Here is a 20,299-nt window from a genome sequence, read left to right as displayed (position 1 = left end):
GAGAGTAAGAACAGTGTGGCACTGTGTGTGTACATGCATGTGCAAGTGTACTCAGGTATGTGTCAGGGGGCAGGGGTGGAGGGGCAGAGGGGGAGTCGCTAGCACAGACAGAAGCTGTTCAATGAATGACTCCCCATCCTCAGTCACCTTCAGTGACTTCCTATCTTCCTACTGCTCACAGCACATAGGCTGCCTGCCCACAAGTGCCTCGGGGTTTTCCAAGCAGCAGCCCAAATGGCAGTCTTGAGCAGGGAGACCCATCTCCTTTGGCCACCTCTAGTTGTGGTCCTATTTCTCAGCATTTTGGAACATTTCTACTACTACATCTATTTTGTCACTCAAAGTCTCATAGAATGTCTTCCCAAGATTTCAAAGCAGAGGATCCCTCTAAACTAACTTCACTGCATGGACCAAAATGCCTGTTGTGTCTGTTAAAAAACACTAGGCCTGCCAGGCAATGCATTCATGGGGCAGTTGTAACAACCTGTGTTCCCCATGGGACTGGGTCAGTTACAAAATGAGAAGGATGTACACCTTCTAGAACATATTAAAACAAGGACATGGGAAATACTGGGACAACAGAGGTGTCCACCCCACAGCCCCAGCTCCCTGCTCTTCCTTCATGGATCCACCATAAACATGCTCCCTGATATGCATAATCTTCTTCCAGGACTCTCGTGTGTGGGACCGAATTTCCTGGGCTTCCCTGCTGGAGGAAGGATGGCACACTTTCTTCTTCAGAGCACTGCAGAATCCTAATGGTGCCCTATCTCAAAGCACTTTATTCCTCTTGCACAAGTCTTACCCTACCTTTGTGTCATTATTGATCCAAGTAACCCAATATTTATTTCCTTACCTTTTTCTGCTAAAGCCACCCTCCTGTTTCCTATTCAGTTTTTTGGTTTCCTGTCTCTGCAGTCAATCCACACTCCTTCCTTGCCCCAGAACACCTCAACCTACAAACAACATTCCAGGCTCCTTTCAGAGTACTGGAGACTTGGTCTCTGCTGTATTGATGTCCTGTGGACAGTAAACTCCAGCAGCACTCTGCTGACCAGCTGCAGGCTTTCTAGACTTTGTTGGGCTCTAATCTGTTGCCCTTACACTGCAAGTCATGGGCAGGAACTGTCCCTCAGGGGTTTACCTCCAGGCTGAGGATACCTTTAGAGCTCGCTTCCCATTCCATTCCTTCTGGCGTAACTGCAGCCTAAACCTTCCAGGCTCAGAACGGGGGTCAGCAAGTGGGAGGGGATCTTCAACTGCACCTGCCATCTTGGTGGGAATGGCTCGGAATGTGTGTGCATAAGGAGCCTGTGGAGAAAGACCTGGAGCCAGATGTCAAGGAAGGGGAGCTCCAGGTGAAGGCCAGCCGCCTGGGCTCTGCTGCTAAGTCCCACGTGAATCTGGGTAACAAGCCTTTTCCCTAAACTTGGCTCTCTCATGCACAGCATTCGGGGACTGGATTAGCTGCTCTTTTGCCCAAGACCTGTTCCTTCTCACTCTAAAACCCCAATTCTGGGTCAGAGATCTTCCCCACTCCCCTGGTTTTCTCTTGAGCTGGTCCAACACCCCCACCCCCTGGCAGGGCTCAACATGATCGACAATCACAGGGCACCAGGTGTTCAGAGCCCTGTGAACCCATGAGTTGATGTGGCTGCTGCCCTGAAGCAGAAATGTGCAGAAGCAACAAAGGCAGCCATGAGCAGACCATGATGGAAAGGGGCAGCCAGCTGAGGAGAGCCTGGGCAGGGAGGCTAGTTCCCTGCGATGGGCCCTCCCATGAGAGGTGAGAGGCAAACAGCTGGGAAGAGGGGGGTGACTGAGTTGGAGGGGACAGTGCCCTCTGCCTGCTGTGCTCACCTTCAAGTCCTCAGGGAAGGGGCCCTCTCCTGGCAGCTTCTCCGCGGCTGGCACGGCTGTCAGGAACAGAAGCTCCTGCTTGGCACTGTATGCTAGGAGACAGAGAGGTTAAAACGTCTTCTCATGGAGGAGCGACCACAGGTCAGCAGGACAGACAGAGGCCCCAGAAACAGAGCATCACAAATAAATCCGACTGAGACTTGACAAAGGGGCAAAGTGACTTGGGGAATGAGGAGCTTTTCAGCAAATGGGGCCTGAGCAGCTGGACATCTATCAAAGACAAAAAAGTGAGTCTTTACCTAAACCTCATACTTTACTCAAGAATGAACTCAAAATGGATCAGCACTTAAATTTAAAACATAAAACTACAAAACTTAAAAAAAAAAACACAGGAGAAAATCTTTGGGAAAACTGATAAACTGAATCTCATCAGAACTTAAAACATTTGCTCTGCCAAAGACTCTGTGAAGAGGCTGAAAAGACAGGCTAGATACTGGGAGAAAACATTTGCAAACCATGTATCTGACAAAGGACTAGTATCTAGGATATGTAAAGAACTCTCAAAACTCAACAGTTAAAAAACCCAAACAATCCAATTAGAAAACGGGCATGACATGAACAGGCATTTCATCAAAAAGGATCTCGATGGCACATAAGCATACGGAAGGAAGGTGATTCCAGTCATTGGCCACGAGGCAAATGCAAATTAAAATGAGATGGCACCACACACCTATCAATGTGGTTAAAGTAAAATATAGTGAAAACCCCAAATGCTGGTGAGGACGCAGAGAAACTGGTCACTCACACACTGCTGGCGGGGATGCAAAACGGGACAGCAACTCTATTAAACAGTTTGGTAGTCTTTAAACAAAGCACACAGCTACCACCAGACACAGCAGTTGCTTCCCTGGCCATTTATCTCAGAGAAATGAAAGTTTATTTTCCCACAAAAGCCTGTGCACAAATGTTTGTAGCAGCTTCATTTGTAATAGCCCCAAAGTGGAAACAATCCAGCTGTTCTTCAACAGGTGAATGGATAGACAAAATGTGGTACATCACTTATTTACAGTATTACAACTAGGCAATACAAAGGAACAAACTGCTGATACACTGGATGAATCTCGAGAGAGCTACATTCATTAAAGAGAGCCAATCCCTACAAGTCACATATTATATATAACATTCTTGAAATGACAAAATTACAGAGTAGAGAATGGATTAGTGGTTACCAATGGGGGAGGCAGCAGGAGTGTGGGGCAGGGAGAGGGAGGTGGGTATGGCTATAACTGGGCAACAGGATGGATCCTGGTGATAGAGATGTTCTGCACCTTGAGTGGATCCATGCCAATATCCTAATGGTGACTCTGCACTGTAGTTTTCAACATTACCAATGGGGTAAACTAAGTGAAGGGTACCTAGAACTCTTTGTGTTATTTCTTACAAACTGCATGTCACTGTGTTGTGATCTTAAACTATAAGTTTTTTAAAAAGCTAAGTTGGCAATCAAGTTAGTGCTTATACATCAGTTTAGAAATTCATGGGATTGAGATTAGACTAGAGGAATCTTACAAAATGCTTGTCCATAGTAATAATTTACAATAAATTGATTTTGGGGAAGCCTTTCGGTACAATTTGAAGACAATTTTCAGATCTCTATGATCAAAGAAACATTTACTTCCAAATTTTACAAAGTCTAAGTACATAATTAGAATTTATCAAATAAGAACATAAAATCAGCATAACAAAGCATAAACAAAGCACATATCACCTAAAAACAGAAAAACTTACTCTTCAGTCATAATACCACCACTTTACACTCTACTGCAGCCCCTAATGCTCCTATCTGGCTTTTAACGCCGCCCCCGCCCCCCCACCCCAATTCCCCACCTCCCACTTCCCCAGCCAGCACACTGTTAGCAAGCACTGAGGCCTGGTGTTCTCCTGCACAGGGAGGATAAAAACATCTTACATGTGCCCTGCCAATCATAATGGTCCCATCTCCCCATATCTTACACCTCGAGTTCATCTGACTCCAATATAAATCTCTCTGCCACACACCTTTATGAATCCCACTAAAGTCTTTATTCCTGTTTTCTCTGTTTGAGTTAAAATGCAATTCTAACCACAGCTGTGCACAGCAGCTGTCCTGTCCCTGCAACCAAAATAAAGAGCACTGTGACTGGTGTAAAAACAGGCCAAAGCCGGTGCCCTGAGCTGGCACAGCTCCTTAGTGTACACCGAGGGCATGGACAGATCGCCATCTCTCCACCCCCTTCTTCTGGGCCTCGCCATCCTGGAGCGCTGACATGCTAAACAACAAAAACGTGCACTCTCCACCATCTGGTGACTTTGGGCTCCAAGGACGTCTTCTAACTAGCACTGCAGTGCAGAGCTCTGCCCTGGCTGCATGGGTTTCAGAGACCTAAGCTTCTGTGATAATGTCCTAGATAGGACAACACAGAACTCTGAACTACTACCTTATCAATGAGTTTTTGAAAAGCAACCTATTTCATACACTTAGAAGCATGCAGAACAGGCTTGGTAGCTGTGGAACATCTCACCTTCCAATACCATGCATACCAGCCAGGCATCTACCAATTTCTAATATTTTCGCTATGTTAAAACTTCTTGGTATTTGTTCCCCAATTCCCACTGACCCTGATTCACCTGGATTTAAATAAAACTGATAGCACAATTTATGTTTTCTTTTCCCAATGCTTTGCTGACAACCGTTTATTTTCAGCAGATGCCACCATCCCTGTGGTGATCAAAGCAGTCTCTTCTCCCAACCCTCACCCTCAGGAGCAAGACTCCAGCTTCAGGATCAAGGATTCTGATCCTGTAGGGATGGCCAGGTGTCTTCACAGTGTATTAGCTCACTTTTCTTACAGGCATCACCAGATTTACAATGTTTTACAAAGTGCCTTTAAATTTGCCATGTGATGCACTGCTTGCTTTCCTAGAAGGGACCACACCCACTCCCGACCACATTGCCTGTTCCGTGGCTGGTGTCACTACTCATTACATGCTGGGCAGAGGGCTGCAAGGACATTTGAGTATGGGCTCTGCCTGCAAGCGGCTTATCACCAAGCTGAGGGGCTGAGTCAAAACAAAATATTGGAAGAGGGAGTCCAACAAAGGAATAAGAAAAATCCTGTCCACAAACACACACCAGATTCTCTAGGATGTCATTCTTTTATCAAGTTGCAACTTCCATGCCATCAAATCCCTTCGCTGAATGGAATTTATTTTCCTATGATAAAGTCCAGTTATAACCTTCAATCCTACTTCTTCAGTACAACACTGAAATTGTTAACCAAGGATGAGTCACTGCCACAAATATTGCTGTGGCTTTACTGCTCGGCTGAAGACAGGACACAGCACCATTTTTTTTTTTTTTCAAAAGGTAAGCATTGTTTTAAACAGCAGTTCAAGACAAATTTACTCTTCCTATCAGCATAAATGGTTGGGAAATCTAAGGACACGCAGGTAAGGAAAAAGCACAGCTGCTCACTGGCTGGGACTCCAGGACAGAGCCACGAGGAGCAGCCCCACAGACAAGTGAGCTGCACCGGCTCCCTGAGCACCAAGACCAGGAACCTGCCCTCCACTTTTCAGGACAGACCTTACCACATAGGACAGCACTATGCCATCAGGTATGTCCTTGCGAGGGCAGTTCGCAAAGGGGCCTTCAGTTCAAAAGAGACAATACCATGAGTACAAGTGAAATTAAAAATTAAATTAAATTCCAACACAGGAGAAGATCTCTTATAGCGAAAGCTACATGAACCTCTTTTGGCTTCCAGGACAGCTGCAAAATCCACTGGGGGTTTAACTGCCTCTCTCCAGACAGCAGTGGGGGAGGCAGGGGCCTGAGGCTAAGCAGCTGCACCACAAGACCACAGCCCTGGGAGCAGGAGATACCCTCTGATGGCCTCCAGGCAGGATGAGCATCAACCTCCTGCCCATCCCTGCTTAGTGGCCCAGGCTGGCAAGCTGCCCTGCATACAGTGTGGGCCCGACGAGAGAGGGTTCTCACGCAAGGTTCTCTGCACTCTGCGGGGCTGACACCACCCCACTGAGGACCGCCCTAGGCAGCTCTCTGCAGGCCTCCCAGAGGTGGCACTGAGTGTGCAAAGGGCCCCACAGATGTGATCTACTCCACCACCCTCCTATTTATGACCAGGCAACCTCATCCAACATCAAAGGGTGCAAGGAATTGCCATATGCCTTCAAGTGCTGAGGACAACCACAGATGTTTTCTCCAGTTTACAACCCTAAAGCCTTTCAACCTTCTCCATGGGCTTTACCTTCTATCCCTTTAATTTTTTGCTCCCTCTTCACAAAATTCTCTAGAGCTTCTACACTGCTCTGAGAACATTCAGCATAGAACTTGCCACAACACAGCAAATGACACCCATTCATCAGACGCCACTGAGGAAGGAGGCGTTCTGCAGAAGCTATGCTGCCAGAGAATGACATGACTTATTTATTTTTGGTGAAAGTCTCATAAATATATTACCTATACTCCCATTTTTTAAACAAAATAAACCATAAGCAATTTAACCTCATGACCTGTCTCTCAAGTGCTGTCCTCACCAGGAGTTGACAGTAACGGAACTGTCAGTAAAATATATGGACTCTGTAGCATTAGCTTCATATTCTCTGCAGCTCAGTTTCTCTTTCAACTTCCCAGCCATGTTCTACATTTGGAGTTCTCCCTTGGGACCCATTCCTAGAGATGCTCATTCTTTCAATCTCTGGTTGGGCCCAAGAGACGGAAGGTTGACAAAGACCCTAGATGATTCTAAAGAGTCACAGAAGCTGAGAATCCCAACTCTTAACAAGGGATCCCCACTACAGGAGCAGGCAACTTGCCAGAGCAGCTGGAGGAATGTCCAAACTGCCAAGTTGAGACCATCGCCTCAGATTCTAACAACTCTCCAAGGCCTGGCCCTTGCTGTCGTGACTAGGGCCCTGGTTCCCCCACGTGAGCCATGAATGTCTGTGATTATCTGTGATGCTCTGCAATGCTCCTGGCCACTGCAGATGCCTGCAGGTGTAACACTCACCATCTCAAGGCTGTGAAAACCTTTCGGGTTCTCACAAGGGACCCTGGAAGATGAGGCTGGGACTTGCAATGAGAGCCAGTCTGGGTTCCAAGCACTAAAGGCCCGATCATTATTACTGATGGTGAGGTAGAGCTGAGAACCACCTCTTGGGGCTAATTTCAAGGCCTCCCTCTTTTGCCTACATATCTGCCTTCCAACCTTATTACTTCTCTTTAGACAGGGCAGGAGACAGGATGGAAGCAGGAGGTGTGGGCATCGGCCAGCCCCTGGCACAGCAGGGACACATCTGGGGGCTCTTGGGGTGGAGCAAAGCCTGGAGCCTGCTGGTCACACAGACAGCACATCATGCAGCTGCCCGGAGTAAATTGAGAAAACTGCTGGGTAGAAACGTTACTAACCTCTCTTTCCTTAGGGTCACCATCTGCTGGAGAAGGAGCAAAACACTGTGCAGAATACAGATGCTATGTGCATGTTCCTATGACGAAGACACCATTAGGCCAGTCTAAACCTGTACACAGCCTTTTCAACATCTCCCGTCTGCCTTGCCTCACTCTGATGCTGAAAGGAGTCCCTCAGGGTTCACAATGACCAGGGTTCATGATACCCAACACTTCACAGATCACAGACAACCTCACTGTCTGCAGGTCAATCTTGGAGCTGTCAGACCAAGTAGCATGCCCATTTTGTAGAAAAACAGTAAGGCCTCAGTAAGCAAAGGTCAAAAGCATAAACTAGAATCGGCTCTTTTGAGACTGCGTTTGGTTCTCTTTATACGTGTGCATCTGAACACCTATGCTAAGTCAAGGGGAGTTCAAAAATCCTCAAACAGAACTTGACATACATATATTTAAATCACCTTCCTTCTGGTGCACTGGAGGGGATGTCAAATACATGGCCACCAACACTCAGCACCAGCTGGTACACAGGCATGCTGATCCATCACGTCAGTGTCTTATGATGGCACTGAGCAGTAATTCTCAAAGCTGGCGTCCCAGAGAAGCCACAAGGCATGGTGCTGCGGGGAGCAGCCTGCTGAAGAAGTCCACACAGAAAGCATGTCTCACCCCCCACTAGGGCAGGGGCTTGGGAAGACCCTTCCATCCTCTTCACCTCGCCTTTCACGCCTCCATAACAGCGAGGATGTGGACACTGTGACCCTGAGGTCACGTTTGCAATAATGTCCTTTGATTCTGTGACAAAGGTCATTTGTGCATCACCAGGGAATAAGATCACAGCAAGGTCCAGATTAGTCAAAATTCATTCTGTGAGGAAGCATACCTACCTTCAGGGTCTTTAAAGGTCAACGTGATGAATTTGCTAGCCACCATGAACATGAAAATCACCCAAAAGCAAGCAGCCAACAGAAGCCACTGGTGGTGCATGTTGTCAAATGTCAGTCATTCAGTAACTCTTCCTAGAAAACACAAGCAAAGGGCCCTTGCTGCTTACAAACAAACCAATTAAACAGAAGTTAATGAAAAGAACAGGTGAGTTCAGTTAATGGTATCAAAACAAGTATTTAAAAATTTTTTCTGTTGATACAGTTGGTATTTTGACTTGGTATTTAACTTAGCATTTTAGTTTTAATTAATCATATTAATTTACTGATTTGGTCATTCAATCAAATCTATTTCCCTACAGGAAAGGAGCCATTTCTGTTTGTTTTTGGAATATGTGTTAAGAGTTTGCTTTTGCAGAGTTGCCTCTTGACCCCTTTTTGGCGCAAGCAACCACAAAACATGTTCCTAGTACCAAGCAACAGCCAGGGCCTGTGAACAGGAGGTGGCCTGCCGGGGCTAGAGCTCTGTGTGGTCATTCATGGAGGGCAGAGGCCATGCTGAGGTGATTACAGGCAGGCCGTGTTTAAAATCCCACTTGCTGACAAGATGTAAGCAAACCCAGTGAATCTCTAAAGCAGTATATGAACCCAGCAGCTTGACACGTACTTGCCTGCAAGGGCCTGCACGGAGCCTTGGGGGTGGGCGTTTTTCATGCTCTCGCCCCCAGAGCGATGCAGGGCACGCGGTCCTCAGTGGGTCACACAAGCCACATTCTGCTGCAGGGAACCCTTCTAGGCAAGAAAGACAAAAAGGTGTGTTTCACTTCACCTTTAACACAGTGCTTCTCCGGACCAGCTGGGCTGGCTTGCTTTCCGCCAGCGGACTGAAGCCATCCGTCACTCGGGGGCTGCAGGGAGAACTGGTCCTCTCAACAGGTGCTGATGGCAAATGATTTGAGAGAGCTTCTGACCACTGGACAGGGCAGAGCCCAGTAGGTAATCCACTCTCCTCCTTGTCTCAACTACATTTACTTCCTAGAATCTCACTGGAACCAGGCATCTGAAATTCTAATTCCCTCTGCTAAATGGTTATCCAGACTATGCCTGAACACACCCTGCAAGTGGGAGCTGCCGTGCAGCCTGCACTCGTGAACCACCCTCTGCCATCCTCAGGTGCCCACACATCAGGCCTGGTGTGTTTCCTGGGCTCCTCAAGCAGAGTGGCCAGATTAAATAAATAAGAATACAGGATGACCAGTTGGGTGTGGATTTCAGATAAACAGTAAAATAATATTTCAGTATAAGTATGTCCCAAATATTGCATGGGACATACTTAAACCTTAAGAAACTATTATCTTTCTGAATTTTAAGTTTAACTGGGAGTCCTGTATTTTATCTGGCAGCAGTGCCCAAGGAAGGCAATGCCAATCCCTCCTAAATGCCTGAAGCCAGTGGTCTGTCTCAGTGGAGTCCCTCTCTCTTCTGCCCTTCCTTGTCTGCGGCAGCATGGCATAAAGCTGAGCCCTAGGTGGTTCCACTGCTCACCATCATCATGACTTGGCCATTCACTTAAACTCTCTACACCTTGAATTCCCATCTCTGAGACAAGGCCTTCCTCCTCCCAGGGAGGGTCAAACCAGCACCCACCTGCCTACAGCAGACCCTCAGCATATTTGTGACCTTCCACTGTAACCTACATCTACCCTTCTAAGTGTGGTGGCCAGAAATCAGAGCAGCAGTGTGGCCTGCCCCAAGAAGAGAGGAAAAGACAAGCCAGACTCTCATCTCAGGGGACAAGCTCCTAACCCTTCTCTTCTAGAGATGGTGAGGCACGGGCCATGCCAGCAGCCCAGGGCATGGCAATCCTGAGTAAACTACACTTGTACCTCCAAGACAGTGACACTCAGAGGGACCCACCCCACTGGTCGCAGTGGGGGTGCCCACAGAGAAACCCCAGCTACAGCCTAGGGTCGGGGGTGAGAGGGAGGAAAAAGAAAGGAGACAAGTACCAGGCTGGCTGTATGTAATCTGAACAAAGAGGCACCTCCTCCTGTGCATTAGTTCTCAGGAAGATTTAGAGGACAAAGTGAAGGTGCTGAGTGGCCTGGGGTAGGCATCCCATGCTTTGCCAGGAGAAGTGCTGTGAAGTGAATACAGATGGGGAAGCCATCTGGGTCTGAAACAGATAGACACAGACACAGGCTCACATGCGCACACACACCCACTCTGCAGGAACAGGAAGCCCCAAGCACGCCCACTCCCAGTGATCTGCTTGGCTCCTCCCCCCTGGGCTTCTGGCCTTGAGCACCCTCCCTAACTAGCCCTCTGTGAGTTAAGAACCCACTCTTTCCAATGGCAACTGGTCTGCTGATGGGATCTAATTTGAGTCCAGTCACTGCACTCACCTCTAGATAAGAGTAGGGGGATAATGAATAATGGTCTTATGTGAAAATGAAGATCACATCACCTGCTCTCCAGGAAGCCAATTGGCTCAGGAGGATTTCCACATCTGGTTAGCTGAAAATTGAGAGCCGCACTATCTTGGTGGGGCAGGGAGGGTGTGTCTCGTCTCTTTCTGCAGCTGGGTGGCCAGGGGTCAGTCACTGACTAGTGGGCCCCAGGTTTTCTCATCTATGAGGGTAACAGCCACCGGCACACCTACCAGCATGTGTAGAGGCCCCCCGAGACAGTCTGCTGAAGTACCTCTTCTGCAACTTAAAATACATCATCCAGTGTCTGCTTTCTGGTGGAAATTTCATTTACTAAAAAAAAAATTCAACTCCTACAGTGCCTTCTGCTAAACTCCTTTAACAGCATTGTCCAGGCCAAGGTTTCCTGAACTCCCTGTGCTTCCTCCCTCTACAGCTTAAGCGGGAGGCCAGGGGGTGGGGGCAGCAGGAGGCAGAGACGTCTGGAGCACCGCCTCCCCTTTCAAGCCTGGCCTCTGCCTCGGATTGAGATAAGGGAGGTCTGCAGGGCTCCCACCTTCTCTCACCCCTTCACGGCACACCTGGACGGGGCAAGGAAGGTGCCCAGCCCAGGACACGTGGGGACTCTGATGGAGGCTGCAAATCTGGAAGCTTCACAGGTAAAAACATCTCTGGAGAAGAGTTTAGAGCCACAGGCCCTCACAGGTGTCTTAAGTACAGCCACCCAGACCAGGCTGAGGCCTGCCAATAACCCCCTGCCCTGCTACAGGTCCCCTCCCAGGCCCCTGGGTGGTCAGTGGAGGGCCTGCACAGGTAGCCCAGGGCAGCGCCTGTTGGGATCCTGTAGGTGCCCGGGAAGCAGGGCCCGCTCTTCTCCCCACACCCAGCAGAGGGGAGAGCCCTGCCCTGTTGGCGCCCCCTGAAGTCATTCTCCCCGCCCTCACCTTGTTTCATTTCCTCCTTGCACCTCTCAGCCTGACTACTTCCCCTACAGGAATGTAAGCCTGCCAGGACACCAAAGACCACAACAGGGGCCAGCACACAGTAGGCACACAGTAAGTCAGCAGCCATTGTGTGCTGAACAGCTGCATTGACCAGGAAACAACTAGGAAAACTCAGGCAGGGAAGGTACTGAGAAGGCACCCCGCCCAACACTCCATCCAAGAGTTCCCCAACTCTTTAAAGTATTGAGGCCCTTTTTTTAGCTTCAAAACATTTCTCCAGTCTCCACAGGAGAGCGGACATATATTTAATATCCATTATCTGAGACTAGAAAATAACCAAAAGTTACTAAGACTTCAGTATTGCTTGAAAAGAAAATTATATTACATAAGTCATGGCACTTACATGCATTTGAATAGACATACAACTTAAAATATAATGGCTGGGGGGAGATCACGGGAAGATGGCAGCGTGAGTAGTTCAGAGGAAATCTCCTCCCCAAAACATACATATTTATGAAAATACAATAAATACAACTATTCCTAAAAGAGACACCAGTGGATGTAGTACAACAGCCAGGATACATCTACATCTGTGAGAACTCAACATCACACGAAGGGGGTAAGATACAAGCCACAGCCAGGCGGGACCTGAACGTTCCCCCACCCCAGAACCCGGCGGGAAGAAAGAAGTTGGAACAGGGAGGGAGTGAAAGCCCAGGACTGCTAAACAACCAGCTCTAGAAATCTACCCCCAGAGCGCAGACACAAGGTGCATGGGGTGCTGGATATTAGAGAAACGGAAAAGCAAAATCTGTGCACAGGTCCCCGCAACCGGTGCCCCTGAGACAAAAGGAAAGCAAGTGCTTTCTGCAAGTCTTAAAGAGACAGGGACCCCATGGCTGGATGAAGTCGTCCCAGCACACTTAGCCAGCAGGTGGGAATCCTGGGGAACCTAGGCGCCCTAAACTCTGGGGAGGCAGCGGAGCTCTGAAGCCCCTCACGGCACTAAACAGCCTACCAGTCGTTCCTCCAACTGGCGCAGACCCCGACACACCAGCCCAGTAGCGGGAGAGTGGCAGTGCATGCAGGGGCGGTGGCGCCGGAAGGGACCAGGAGCAGATTGCATGCACCAGCGGCGCCAGAGGGGACCAGGAGAGGCTGTGCAAGCCCACAGTGGCAGCGACCGAACAGCCCAGGTGCGGCTCGCGTGCACAAGCAGCAGTGGAGCCAGAGGAGCCCAGTAGAGGCCCGCGTGGGACAGCCCCGCGCACACCTGCAGTGGAGCCAGAGGGAGCAGGCGCGCTCCCAGCAGCCAACTGGAATCCCAGCCCAACGCACAGCCACCCGGGCCAGACCCAAAGGCCGCTGCTGCCACACAGTTGCCTGGCAGGGCTGCCACTAGCATGGAGGAGCACACCTGGCGTGGCTGCCACTCCCCAAAGGGCTCCATGCTGCTCTGATGGAGACCCCGCCCACAGCAGCTTAGGGGACTAACCTGGTGGCTGCTCCAGGAGTGTGGGTAACCGACACAGGCAGCGGAGAAGGGCAAGGCATCCAGCAAGCAGGAAAGGACTTTCTTCTCCCAGCTGACACAACCGCAACCTGCCTACAGCTACCATTATCACCATGAAAAGGCAAAAAAACTTAGTCCAGTCCAAGATAGTTCAAATAACACCTGAGAGAGGATCTGCAGAGACAGACCTAACCAGTCTCCCTGAAAAAGAATTCAAAATAAAAATCATAAACATGCTGACAGAGCTGCAGAAAAATATGCAAGAGCTAAGGGATGAAGTCCTGAGGGAGATTACAGAAGTGAAACAATCTCTGGAAGCATTTGTAAGCAGAATGGATAAGATGCAAGAGGTCATTGATGGAATAGAAACCAGAGAACAGGAACGCATAGAAGCTGACGCAGAGAGAGATAAAAAGATCTCCAGGAATGAAACAATATTAAGAAAACTGTGTGACCAATACAAAAGGAACAATATCCACATTATAGGGGTACCAGAGGAAGAAGAGAAAGAAAAAAGGATAGAAAGTGTCTTTGAAGAAATAATTGCTGAGAACTTCCCCAAACTGGAGGAGGAAATAGTTGCTCAGACTACGGAGGCACACAGAACTCCCGAGAGACGGGACCCAAAGAGGACAACACCAAGACACATAATAATTAAAATGGCAAAGATCAAGGACAAGGACAGCATATTAAAGGCAGCCAGAGAGAGAAAAAAGGTCACCTACAAAGGAAAACCCATCAGGCTTTCATCAGGCTTCTCAACAGAAACCTTACAGGCCAGAAGAGAATGGCATGATATATTTAATGCAATGAAACAGAAGGGCCTTGAAACAAGAATACTGTATCCAGCACAATTATCATTTAAATATGAAGGAGGGATTAAATAATTCCCAGACAAGCAAAAGTTGAGGGAATTTGCCTCCCACAAACCACCTCTACAGGGTATCTTAGAGGGACTGCTCTAGATGGGAGCACTCCTAAAAAGAGCACAGAACTAAACACCCAACATATGAAGAATGGAGGAGGAGGAATAAGAAGGGAGAGAAATAATCATCAGACTGTGTTTATAATAGCTCAATAAGGGAGTTAAGTTAGACAGTAAGGTGGTAAAGAAGCTAACCTTGAGCCTATGGTAACCACGAATCTAAAGCCTGCAATGGCAATAAGTACATATCTTTCAATAATCACCCTAAATGTAAATGGACTGAATGCATCAATCAAAAGACACAGAATAATAGAATGGATAAAAAAGCAAGACCCATCTATATGCTGCTTACAAGAGACTCACCTCAAACCCAAAGACATGCACAGATTAAAAGTCAAGGGATGGAAAAAGATATTTCATGCAAACAACAGTGAGAAAAAGCAGGTGTTGCAATACTAGTATCAGACAAAATAGACTTCAAAACAAAGAAAGTAACAAGAGATAAAGAAGGACATTACATAATGATAAAGGGTTCAGTCCAACAAGAGGATATAACCATTATAAATATATATGCACCCAACACAGGAGCACCAGCATATGTGAAATAAATACTAACAGAATTAAAGGAGGAAATAGAATGCAATGCATTCATTTTGGGAGACTTCAACACACCACTCAGTCCAAAGGATAGATCCACCAGCAGAAAAGAAGTAAGGACACAGAGGCACTGAACAACACACTACAACAGATGGACCTAATAGACATCTGTAGAACTCTACATCCAAAAGCAGCAGGATACACATTGTTCTCAAGTGCACATGGAACATTCTCCAGAATAGACCACATACTAGGCCACAAAAAGAGCCTCAGTAAATTCCAAAAAATTGAAATCCTACCAACCAACTTTTCAGACCACAAAGGTATAAAACTAGAAATAAATTGTACAAAGAAAGCAAAAAGGCTCACAAACACATGGAGGCTTAATAACGTGCTCCTAAATAATCAATGGATCAACGACCAAATTAAAATGGAGGTCCAGCAATATATGGAAACAAATGACAACAACAACACTAAACCCCAACTACTGTGGGACGCAGCGAAAGCAGTCTTAAGAGGAAAGTATATAGCAATCCAGGCATATTTAAAAAAGGAAGAACAATTCCAAATGAATAGTCTAATGTCACAATTACTGAAATTGGAAAAAGAAGAACAAATGAGGCCTAAGGTCAGCAGAAGGAGGGACATAATAAAGATCAGAGAAGAAATAAATAAAATTGAGAAGAATAAAACAATAGAAAAAAATCAATGTAATCAAGAGCTCGTTCTTCGAGAGAATAAATAAAATAGATAAGCCTCTAGCCAGACTTAGTAAGAGAAAAAGAATCAACACACTTCAACAGAATCAGAAGCGAGAAAGGAAAAATCACGACGGACCCCACAGAAATACAAAGAGTTATTAGAGACTATAATGAAAACCTATATGCTAACAAGCTGGAAAACCTAGGAGAATGGACAACTTCCTAGAAAAATACAACCTTCCAAGACTGACCCAGAAAGAAACATAAAATCTAAACAGACCAATTACCAGCAATGAAATTGAAGCAGTAATCAAAAACTACCCAAGAAAAAAACACATGGGCCAGATGGAATCACCTCGGAATTTTATCAGACGTACAGAGAAGACATAATACCCATTCTCCTTAAAGTTTTCCAAAAAATAGAAGAGGAGGGAATACTCCCAAACTCATTCTATGAAGCCAACATCACCCTAATACCAAAACCAGGCAAAGACCCCACCAAAAAAGAAAACTACAGACCAATATCCCTGATGAACGTAGATGCAAAAATAATCGACAAAATATTAGCAAACTGAATTCAAAAATACATCAAGAGGATCATACACCATGACGAAGTGGGATTCATCCCAGGGATGCAAGGATGGTACATTCGAAAATCCATCAACATCCACCACATCAACAAAAAGGACAAAAACCACATGATCATCTCCATAGATGCTGAAAAAGTATTCGACAAAATTCAACATCAATTCATGATAAAACTCTCAACAAAATGGGCATAGAGGGCAAGTACCTCAATATAATAAAGGCCATATATGATAAACCCATAGCTAACATCATACTGAACAGCGAGAGGCTGAAAGCTTTTCCTCTGAGATCGGGAACAAGACAGGGATGCCCACTCTCCCCAGTGTTATTCAACATAGTGCTGGAGGTCCTACCCACAGCAATCAGACAAAACAAAGAAATACAAGGAATCCAGATTGGTAAAGAAGAAGTCAAACTGTCACTATTTGCAGATGACATGATATTGTACATAAAAAACCCTAAAGACTCCACTCCAAAACTACTAGAACTAATATCGGAATTCAGCAAAGTTGCAGGATACAAAATTAACACAAAGAAATCTGTGGCTTTCCTATACACTAACAATGAACTAATAGAAAGAGAAATCAGGAAAACAATTCCATTTACAATAGCATTAAAAAGAATAAAATACCTAGGAATAAGCCTAACCCAGTAATTGAAAGACCTATACCCTGAAAACTACAAGATACTCTTAAGAGAAATTAAAGAGGTCACTAACAAATGGAAACTCATCCCATGCTCCTGGCTAGGAAGAATTAATATCGTCAAAATGGCCATGCTGCCCAAAGCAATATACAGATTCAATGCAATCCCTATCAAATTACCAGCAGCATTCTTCAATGAACTGAAACAAACAGTTCAAAAATTCATATGGAACCGCCAAAGACCCCAAATAGCCAAAGCAATCCTGAGAAGGAAGAATAAAGTGGAGGGGATCTCACTCCCCAACTTCAAGCTCTACTACAAAGCCACAGTAATCAAGACAATTTGGTATTGGCACAAGAACAGAGCCATAGACCAGTGGAACAGAACAGAGACTCCAGACATTAACCCAAACATATATGGACAATTAATATATGATAAAGGAGCCATGAACATACGATGGGGAAATGACAGTCTCTTCAACAGATGGTGCTGGCAAAACTGAACAGCTACATGTAAGAGAATGAAACTGGATCACTGTTTAACCCCATACACAAAAGTAAATTCAAAATGGATCAAAGACCTGAATGTAAGTCATGAAACCATAAAACTCTTAGAAAAAAACATAGGCAAAAATCTCATGGACATACATGAGTGACTTCTTCATGAACATATCTCCCTGGGCAAGGGAAACAAAGGCAAAAATGAACAAGTGAGACTATATCAAGCTAAAAAGCTTCTTTACTGCAAAGGACACCATCAATAGAACAAAAAGGTATCCTACAGTATGGGAGAATATATTCATAAATGACAGATCCGATAAAGGATTGACATCCAAAATATATAAAGAGCTCACACACCTCAACAAACAAAAAGCAAATAAGCCAATTAAAAAATGGGCAGAGGAGCTGAATAGACAGTTCTCTAAAGAAGAAATCCAGATGGCCAACAAGCACATGAAAAGATGCTCCACATCGCTAATCAGAGAAATGCAAATTAAAACCACAATGAGATATCACCTAACACCAGTAAGGATCGCCATCATCAAAAAGACAAACAGCAACAAATGTTGGAGAGGTTCTGGAGAAAGGGGAACCCTCCTACACTGCTGGTGGGAATGTAAATTAGTTCAACCATTGTGGAAAGCAGTATGGAGGTTCCTCAGAATGCTCAAAATAGAAATACCATTTGACCCAAGAATTCCACTTCTAGGAATTTACCCTAAGAATGCAGCACTCCAGTTTGAAAAAGACAGATGCACCCCTATGTTTATCGCTGCACTATTTACAATAGCCAAGATATGGAAGCAACCTAAATGTCCATCAGTAGATGAATGGATAAAGAAGATGTGGTACATATACACAATGGAATATTACTCAGCCATAAGAAAATAACAGATCCTACTATTCGCAACAACATGGATGGAGCCAGAGGGTATTATGCTCAGTGAAATAAGCCAGGTGGAGAAGACAAGTACCAAATGATTTCACTCATATGTGGAGTATAAGAACAAAGGAAAACTGAAGGAACAAAATAGCAGCAGAATCACAGAACCCAAGAATGGACTAACAGTTACCAAAGGGAAAGGGACTGGGGAGGATGGGTGGGAAGGGAGGGTAAGGGCAGGAAAAAAGAAAGAGGGCATTACGATTAGCATGTACAGTGTGTGGGGCACGGGGAGGGCTGTGCAACACAGTGAAGACAAGTAGTGATTTTACAGCATCTTACTATGCAGATGGACAGTGACTGTGAAGGGGTATGTGGGGGGGACTTGTTGAAGGGGGGAGCCTAGTAAACATAATGTTCTTCATGTAATTGTGGATTAATGATACCAAAAATAAATAAATAAATAAATAATGGCTGGGGGTGGAGAGGGGTCACGAAAAGAAATCATGGAGTCCAAAATAATGTTTTTTTCATTTTAAGTAAAACCCTGTGTCTCAGGCCAAGCCAATTACATAAATACAAAGTATCAAGATGTATCAGTAAACAAAAAAAGGACAAGTTACAGAATTGAATGTATGGTCCTACTCGTTAAAAAAAATTACATATGTGAAATGCATATGCTCACATATTTATATATGTGAATGTGTATATGTAAGGCTATATATATATGAATATTTGTGAATTTTATATGGGAAAATATGAAGTTTTATATACATGAATATTTTTGTATTTAAAAAATCTGTAATTTTAAAAATAATGTTATATTTATTTTATATATTTTATGTCTCATAAAACTTTATATTTTATTGTATTTTATAATTTTATAATAAAACTAATAAAATAATGAAAATGCCACCCACATTCACGAACCCTGGTGTGTTTATTTCTGTTTAGTTTTTTTCTACCTGACCACTATCAACTGCACTTTCCTTACCACTTTGTACAAAGTGTGGAAAGGATGGTAAATAATTTTTTAGCTAGGGAAGAATATGGTGAAGAGGCAAAGTCAATAAGCATCTAAATATTTAGTAAATACATCTCTGTCTTTGTTAGTTTTTTTAAATGATTTAACATTTAAAACATAAAGTACGGAAAATAACAGCACAAACACCCGCGTACAGCTCTAGCAGCTTTGCTGTACCTCCCTGGGACTTTTTAAAGGAAATAAACTGTCACAAATAGGGCTGGAGCTCATCTATGCGCTTGCCTGGTCCTCATCCCCTCCCTTCCCAGAGCTATCCCTCCACCTGGTGATGACACTGTTACTAAGCCACACACAACTTCTTTATCAAAGCAGCAGCAGGGGTTAGGAAGGTAGCCTTCCCGGCCCAGATAAAGGCAGGGCAGCCTGGAGAAAGTGGGGAGGAGAGGGCACCCAAAGTCTGTGGGGAGGAGGCCAGCGGTAAAGCCCCAGGGTGGAGAGATGCACAATTTTTAAGCACTAAACTTTTTTTCCTATAGTTAGAAAATTCACAAATTATACACAGACTTTAGAGAAAAGGCTGTTGAGGTAAATCAGTTAAAATTTTAGATAACCTGGGCCTTGTTCTCCAAGTCATTTGCTACATGAGACAAGCAGAACCAATGTGACTAAAGCCACATCTCTCTCAAAACACACCCTTCCCTCGGGTCCTGTATCTCTACGGTTTACAGCTATGACATGCAAACACAGGTAGCTGTATATCTACATACACCATTAAGGACACAATAACCTAAAAATAATTACTTACCAGCACATCATGAAAAGGCCCATTCCTCTATTCAACAAAATATGTGCCTGGGATACGACATCGAATCCCAAACCAAACGCGCACACACACCACAGTTCAGATCCTTAGGGAGCCTGCTGTCTAACGGGGGACATGCATCAAAGAGGCTATCCAAGCAGTGATCTGAGGTGGAGGGATACAGTGCTAGGAGAGGAAAATACAAGGCATGTGACCGGGCACAGCGGTCAGGGGCAGCGCGGTTACCTAAAGAGATGCAGGGCAGGGCTCCAGGCCAGGGCAGCATGGAACAGAGTCCCAGGGGCAGGCAGGGGCAGGCTTGGGGCTGTTGACTCACAAAGGAAGGGCCCTGTACTTGGAGTTTACAGAACGCGGCTAGCCATATGCCAAAGCGGCTGTGGTCAGGTCAGCCTTAGAGTGCTGTTCGAATATAGTTTTTACTTTGAGAGCAATGGAAAGCCACTGAAGAGAGTTTTATAAGACAAGAAGGTTGGTGGAGTCATTGTTTGATTTAAATCCTGAAACTGCTCCCCTGCATCAGAGTCAAAGATGGAAAACACAACTGCCCGCTTGGCC

The 20,299-nt window shown here is 45.5% G+C and overlaps 1 protein-coding gene across 8 annotated transcripts in view; it reads right to left on the bottom strand.

Moving 5' to 3' along the window:
* Positions 1-20,299, bottom strand: part of CHST10 (carbohydrate sulfotransferase 10) — a 33,462-nt gene that overhangs the window by 8,138 nt on the left and 5,025 nt on the right. For 4 of the 8 annotated variants that reach the window (XM_073239590.1, XM_037020016.2, XM_037020021.2 and 1 more), the window contains 3 exons: positions 8,879-9,003; positions 8,215-8,346; positions 1,861-1,952 (listed from right to left, as the gene is read on the bottom strand). In XM_073239590.1, coding sequence (XP_073095691.1) covers positions 1,861-1,952; positions 8,215-8,314 — 192 coding nt within the window. In that variant the 5' untranslated portion in view covers positions 8,315-8,346; positions 8,879-9,003. The remainder of the gene's footprint in view (positions 1-1,860; positions 1,953-8,214; positions 8,347-8,878; positions 9,004-20,299) is intronic. The other 4 variants (XM_073239600.1, XM_037020019.2, XM_073239605.1 and 1 more) reach the window with 2 other exon arrangements.

The sequence above is a fragment of the Manis javanica genome, chromosome 1 (genome assembly GCF_040802235.1).
Source record: "Manis javanica isolate MJ-LG chromosome 1, MJ_LKY, whole genome shotgun sequence".
Taxonomy (NCBI): domain Eukaryota; kingdom Metazoa; phylum Chordata; class Mammalia; order Pholidota; family Manidae; genus Manis; species Manis javanica.
The sequence above is the reverse complement of the archived record's forward strand: the minus strand, read 5'-3'. Positions and strand labels throughout refer to the sequence as shown.